The sequence below is a fragment of the Nannobrachium achirus genome (assembly GCF_963921795.1).
Source record: "Nannobrachium achirus genome assembly, chromosome: 2".
NCBI lineage: Eukaryota > Metazoa > Chordata > Actinopteri > Myctophiformes > Myctophidae > Nannobrachium > Nannobrachium achirus.
Window position 1 is genome coordinate 31,292,793 of NC_137811.1, and position 6,428 is coordinate 31,299,220.

Sequence of the window (6,428 nt, forward strand, 5' to 3'; positions counted from 1 at the left end):
TGTATAACACACAAAGTGACATAGCTGTTTACACAATGATGTAGGCTACCCCCCCAACTAAACCAAATTATGTTCCCCATTTCCAAATGCTTTTATTACATTTTGAGTTTTGACACTTGCTTTGGCAATGTAAACGTACGTTGTCTCATGCCAATAAAGCTCCATTGATTGATTGATTGATTGAAGAATTTATTAGAAGTTTGCAATAGAAAAAAGTACAGTTTCATGACAGTACAAATCACTGGTACAAGGTCAACTAAAAGGAGATCCTAGAAAGCCGAGGCTTATTGAATTGAAAAAATTGAATCGCTTTTCGGTTTTGCCCTTGTGGTTTTGCAAACACATTATCAACACATTATCAACAGTCGCTGAAAGGGGGCAAATCACATGTCCAAACATTCTTTAAAGAGGAGACGGTGGGGTGGAGGATATTTAAATTGGCTAGTGTGTCACAGTCCTCCACAGCCTTTTCTCTACGCCCCTGCACAATTCTATTAAGTAGGGCCAATAGGAACAAAGGAGAGGCAGGGCCGTGGCTCCACCTCTCCCCCACTGCTTTCCTCAGAGCTTTTACATGTACATAATCCCTGAGTTGACCCAGAAAATAGGCAGTCGTTTCAAGATCTGATGCGGCAGTCTTTGTGCACCGTCCCCCTGCTCGAGCATGAAGCGTAACCCTGTGGAATATACATTGTAATCCGGGAGCAGCCATCGCCTTTTTGCAACGGAGCAAATAAACTGTTAGGAGACGAATAGCTGTAGCAAAGTCGCGCAACTTTGTGAACATAGCGGACACGGGTAAGTGATTTTGTTCGGGTTTTTGTTCGTTGGAGAAGATACGGGGGTCTGGCGTTTTGTGGTGGTCTCTCTCTCTCTCTCTCCCGGGCTGGCTGGCTGCTACTCCATTGTTTGCGTTCCCTTGTTTAAAAAAAAAACGGGAATAAAACAAAAAAAGGCCGATAGGTATAGCCTTATCACAACGATATTACGGCCATTTGAAAACGCAATGACTTATAAAACGAAACGGACGACGACGGATTAATGCGAATGAATCATTTTGTTGTTTTAATTCGCGCACCTTGTCTGAAATGTGGTGATTCAGCTCTCAGTCTGGATGTTGCATGATGTCAACGCATCGCTTCTTTGTTGTAACCTTGCGTGCGTTTAAAAACCGACAGTGGATATTTTTCTACCAGTTGACAGAAGGGATTTAAAGAATCACTGATGCATTGTGTTGCTACTGCACGATTGTGTCTCTTTTTCTCGGCCCCTGTTGGCTGTTCGTAAAATAATAATCGGCTAATAATCGCCGACTATATCCTTTACGAGGTAGAAGGTTAACCTGAATTCCAGTCTCGGTTTTCATTCCTTGTCACAATGAACGGCATTTTCGCAACACCGAGCACAAGACGAGGCTTTCCACAGTGTTCGTCAAAAAGGCGACACTAGCCTTGCAGCTCTTTTTTTCCCCTTCTTCTCAGGAAGCGTCGCGATGATTTGACTCGACATTTCGTTTTAACATTTGGCTAACATTAGTTGTTTTTTTCCCAGGGAGGAAAGACAGTCTGTTAGATTAGAAAAGTGTATTTGTGAATAATATCATAACCGGATTGCACTGTAGCAGTGAAATCTCTGGCACTGCCCACCTCATACACGGCACAGCACGGCAACATAAACACCATTGTCATCCATCTAATGATGGCTCATGCTGGTACGCTCTAAAGCACAGCCAAACATGTCCATGGCATGTCAGTGTTAGCTCCACAAGCTGTCTTGGACCGGCCATCTCCGTCACGACCAAAACAAATGTTCCCAGCAGCCCCGGTGCATTGTTGAAAACCCCCGCACCCTATCATAACAGTGTCCCCCTCTGTGCTCCCAGACAGGAGGCATGGCTGACCATCTGATGATGCCCATGAACCATGGCTCAGCGGTCGGTGGTCTCCACGGTTACCGCATGGGCATGCAGCAGGGCCACCAGCAGCACGGCAACCAGCCGGGCATGCGGCCCATGCACAGTGGCCAGATGATGCACTACGGCGGCCAGGCGCAGGCCAACATGGAGGCGGCCATGAGGCAGCGGCAGGGCATGGTGGCCATGAACGGACAGCTGAACGGCGGCGGCCAGATGGGCCATCACCAGATGACCTCCGGGAACATGATGTACAACGGCCAGCAGCAGCAGCAGCATCACCCCCAGCAGCAGCAGCATCACATGCACCAGCAGCAGCACCAGCAGCAGCAGCAACAAGGCCAACATCCGCAGCAGCAGCAGCAACAACAGCAGCAGCAGCAACAACAGTTCATGAACGGAGGGCTAACGTCCCAGCAGCTCATGGCCAGCATGCAGCTGCAGAAACTCAACACCCAGTACCACGGACACCCGCTGGGCGTGATGGGCGGGAACCACATGGGCCCCGGCGTCCAGTACCGCATGAACCCGGCCCAGCTGGCCAACATGCAGCACATGGCCGGGCCGGCGCTGGCGCTCAACGGCATGGACGCCGACATGATCGACGAGGAGGTGCTGACGTCGCTGGTCATGGAGCTGGGCCTGGACCGCGTCCAAGAGCTGCCCGAACTCTTCCTGGGCCAGAACGAGTTTGACTTCATCTCGGACTTTGTCAGCAAACAGCAGCCCAGCACCGTCAGCTGCTGAGAGGACCTGATTGAGGACTCTTGAGAAGGGCGGGGGGACGCGGGCGGCAAGCGAGAGGAGTGAGATTTCGTCCAGAATGGATAATGAACTGAAATGGATGATGGCTCAGCTCTTTGCTTTTTTTATATTTTGTTCGCACCTCCCAGGACAACTAAGCCAAGTTGCTGTGAAGGGTGTGCAAACGGAGAGATGCTAACTCTGGTTAGCCACAGAGAATGTGCAGTGCTAAGGTCTCACATGTGCAAGTGGCCAGAGAGGGTGGTTCAAGTGTTGGGTTGAAGCCCATTTCCACCTCTCCCTTCTCCAGGACATGAATGTAATAAAGAAAACTGCTGAAATTCTCAGAAGCCACTCTGAACAATGTTAAGACACTGTGTTGCCTCCAAACAAGGACTCCACGGCAGTTTAGCAGTAAAAACATGTATTTATTTATTGCTCCTCTGAGAAAAGTAATATAGAAACGTACCACAGAGACCAGAGATGTTCCATTTTTGGGAATTGAATGGTGATTCATTTTTGGGTGGGAGGGATGTGGGAGAAATATGAAATTTACAGTCTCTTTTAACATTTTCAGTACATTTTGGCCTCTTGGATAAACAAAACTAAAGCTCAGAGGAGAAGAACTTGCATTCCTCTCACGAAACTGGGATAAGAGCAAGGGGGACAGATGTTAGCTCATGCATTTGAATGGGAGTCTCATCCAGTTTCTATTTCTAAATGGGTCACTTTCGGAAAAGTGTTGCCTTTTTAGGTGTGATGTTCCCTTACAAATCTACTGCTTGTACTGTATGAAGCTGTTTTAACTCCAGAAATAATGTCCACACTGTTATGTTCTATTGGAGCTGTAGAACCGCCTTAATCGCGCAGATTTTTATTTATTGGTTTGTTTATATTGTCCCCTTTTTTGTGGTCAAGACGAGGGGTGGGGGGTCTTTGTGAAAGGGGGTTTTGAGGATCAATAAAGATGGCCTGGATAGACATGTGACCTGCTTTTCTATTCATTGCACAGCTCTTCCCCCTCCAGGCGGAGAGAGGCAGAGGGAGAGCGAGAGAGCTAGCTAAGTGCTTTAGGATAATCTGTGGGTGAAGGAAACCCCTTCCCCTAAAGTCTCACTTAAGGAAACGTTTAAAAATATACAATATTTATTATTATGGAGGATATCTATTTCTGGACTCCGACTCTGCACTGAACCTTCTGGGTTTGCTGTGTCTGATCTAGAGTTTTATAATTTTTCAAAGCCAAGGGAGGTTAAATTAATGGTGACACTGGGAATGATTGGCTGTAAATTGCATGTCATTACCCTGACAATTAGCTAAGAGGAGCAGTGTTTGATTAATATTGATATCATAACTTGAACATGGTAACCTGTTAAGAAAGAAAAAAACCTGTGCCTCATTTGACATTAGGTAGGAAGAGATATTCAAAGCTGACTCACTGTTACTGTGTTTCTGTTGCGGATTACCTCAGTGGCAAATGCCAGGCATTGACTACAGTGAAAGGTGTTGACTGTAAGTGTGGCAGCAACATAGACATGCATAATTTCAAAAGACAAAATGGGTGATACTTAATGTTAAATAGTTAAAAGAACAAGATGATGCTCACATCCTGGTGCTGGGCTCAGGTAGACATGAGATTAAAGAGAATAGAGGTCCGCACACAGCTCAATGCTCCACAGTGTTTATTTAAAACAAAGTTAGGCGACGTTTCGGCCATCAGCTGGCCTTCATCACCTGATGAAGGCCAGCTGATGGCCGAAACGTCGCCTAACTTTATGTTTTAAATAAACACTGTGGAGCATTGAGCTGTGTGCGGACCTCTATTCTCTTTAAACTTAATGTTAAATGCCATTGTTTCTCAGTATTTTTGCGCAGTCAAAAATAGCAGATAATATACAAGCTCATAGCGCGGCACAAATGAGCTTGTAGATCTGCTGTTTATGATTTCTTTTCTTTTTTTTTCTTTTTATGTGCAAATCTTTGCTTCTGGGGGGTACCTGGAACAAAATATTTTGAGATGGGGTCGGTGGCCAAATACATTTAATTTTGGGGGTCCTTTACATGAAGTAGTTTGAGAACCACTGACATTTAGATACATACGTTTTTCAGAAAACTAGAATCGGCCTCTGGTCTTTATGGGTTAAGAGTGATGATTGTGAATTAATTTAGCTTTCTCACTCATTTGACACCGTGTCTATGATGTTTGTTTGGGTGTGGGAGGTAACCATGGCCAGAGAATGCTTACCTAAACCCCCACAGGGCCTTTTCTGACTTCAGGGCGTGTGGGTTGGCCCTGCCCCAAGTCGGTTGTCTTCACACAGCCAAGACATTGGGAGTTTAATAAATATGGACTGCTGTCACTACCTTTGAACAAATGGCTTATCCCAGAAAAAAAACAGCCCTCTGTTGCTTTTAACTGCTAGGCAAAGAAGCAATTCAAGCAAAACCTATATTCAGGTGTTATTGTCTAAGCTACCCTTTTCTTTCTTTCAAAGACATCCTCAGGAGATTATGTTAGATTGTTCTGTTCCCCGGGGCTATGAAATACTTGATTGTGGTCATGTTGGGAGTGTCATCACCATATTTAGCTGTTCACGTTGTCAACACAGTCATCTTAAGCAACAGGATGAGTAACAAGGGAAAAATGAGAGCACAATTGTCATCCGCCACCAGGAATAGCTCTAGCTGATTGCTAAGTTTATGACTCATCAACCTCCCCTCTGCAAGAAGCATCATCTATTTTCATTTGTCCAATCGAGCGGGGTCAGTTTGTTCTTTCCAACATGGTTAAGCGGCATGGTACACATTTACTGTAAACATCTTGACCCGAATGCACTTCCTCAGCGTGGCTGCCATGAACACATTTATGTTTGTTTGATCCAGCCTCCCCCTATTCCTGGCATTGTGCTCGCCTCGGTAACTGTAAGGGTCGCAGGTTCTATGTCCACCACCACCAATCTGGTAAGATGGCCTCTGTTGGTAGGGCGAGAGTGGCACACAGTGGTACAAATTGGCGCCCCAACAAAACCCTGTCTCCACATATATCTCATAATTGTACACTGCATTGTGAGCTCCCTTTTTAGCACCAATTAAAAGCAGCAGAGGTTTCTTTCTTAATCATCGTGACTCCGTTGTGGAAGGGGTGACTCTGCCAAACAGGCCCTGTTTGCTCTCCCAATCCCTTGTTATGACTGCCACCCGCCTCACAGAGGCCAGTCTAGACGCAGGCTAAGCAGGGTGGGACGCACCGAGACGTTTACAGTTGGTTCTGTTTTTCTCTCTCTCTTTCTCTCTTTCTCTCTCTCTGGGCTGAGAACCTATTTTCCCACCCACAACTGCTGAACTCAACATTGTCTTCCTGTGGTGGCTTGTTTTCTCAATATAAGTCAAAGCTCAAAAGCCACATAGAGATATGGAAAGACCAATAGGTAAGCTGAAGAGAGAAAACAAAAGAGCAAGGCAGGGGGTGGTGGTGGGGCCTAGAAAATGCAAGGACTTCTCCAATTTATGAAAGGTGAAGGTACCGTAGTAGGTAGGTGGAGAGATGTAACCTCCGTGCCTGGGGGCGGGTTTCTTGGCTGGGATTTACCCACAACACTTCTTTTTTACAACCCTGAGAAAACCCGTCAATAAACGGCAACCAAAGAATGCTTTGCACGAGAGGCATGCTTAAGCACTACACGCATTCCTCCATTCTATTCTCTCCCAAGTAACAGAGCTGTTCAACTCTACTCAGCTCAGCTGATGTCTGTCTTACAGCAGTGTTTCTCAA

The 6,428-nt window shown here is 46.0% G+C and overlaps 1 protein-coding gene across 1 annotated transcript; it reads left to right on the forward strand.

Annotated features, from left to right (window-relative positions):
• The first annotated feature begins 604 nt into the window (after positions 1-604).
• LOC308280013 (cbp/p300-interacting transactivator 3-like) lies at positions 605-3,861 on the forward strand. The gene is made up of 2 exons (XM_080720267.1): positions 605-798; positions 1,883-3,861. Exon 2 carries the CDS (start codon positions 1,892-1,894, stop codon positions 2,657-2,659), a length of 768 nt encoding a protein of 255 aa, XP_080576393.1. The 5' UTR covers positions 605-798; positions 1,883-1,891; the 3' UTR covers positions 2,660-3,861.
• The last annotated feature ends 2,567 nt before the right edge of the window (positions 3,862-6,428 follow it).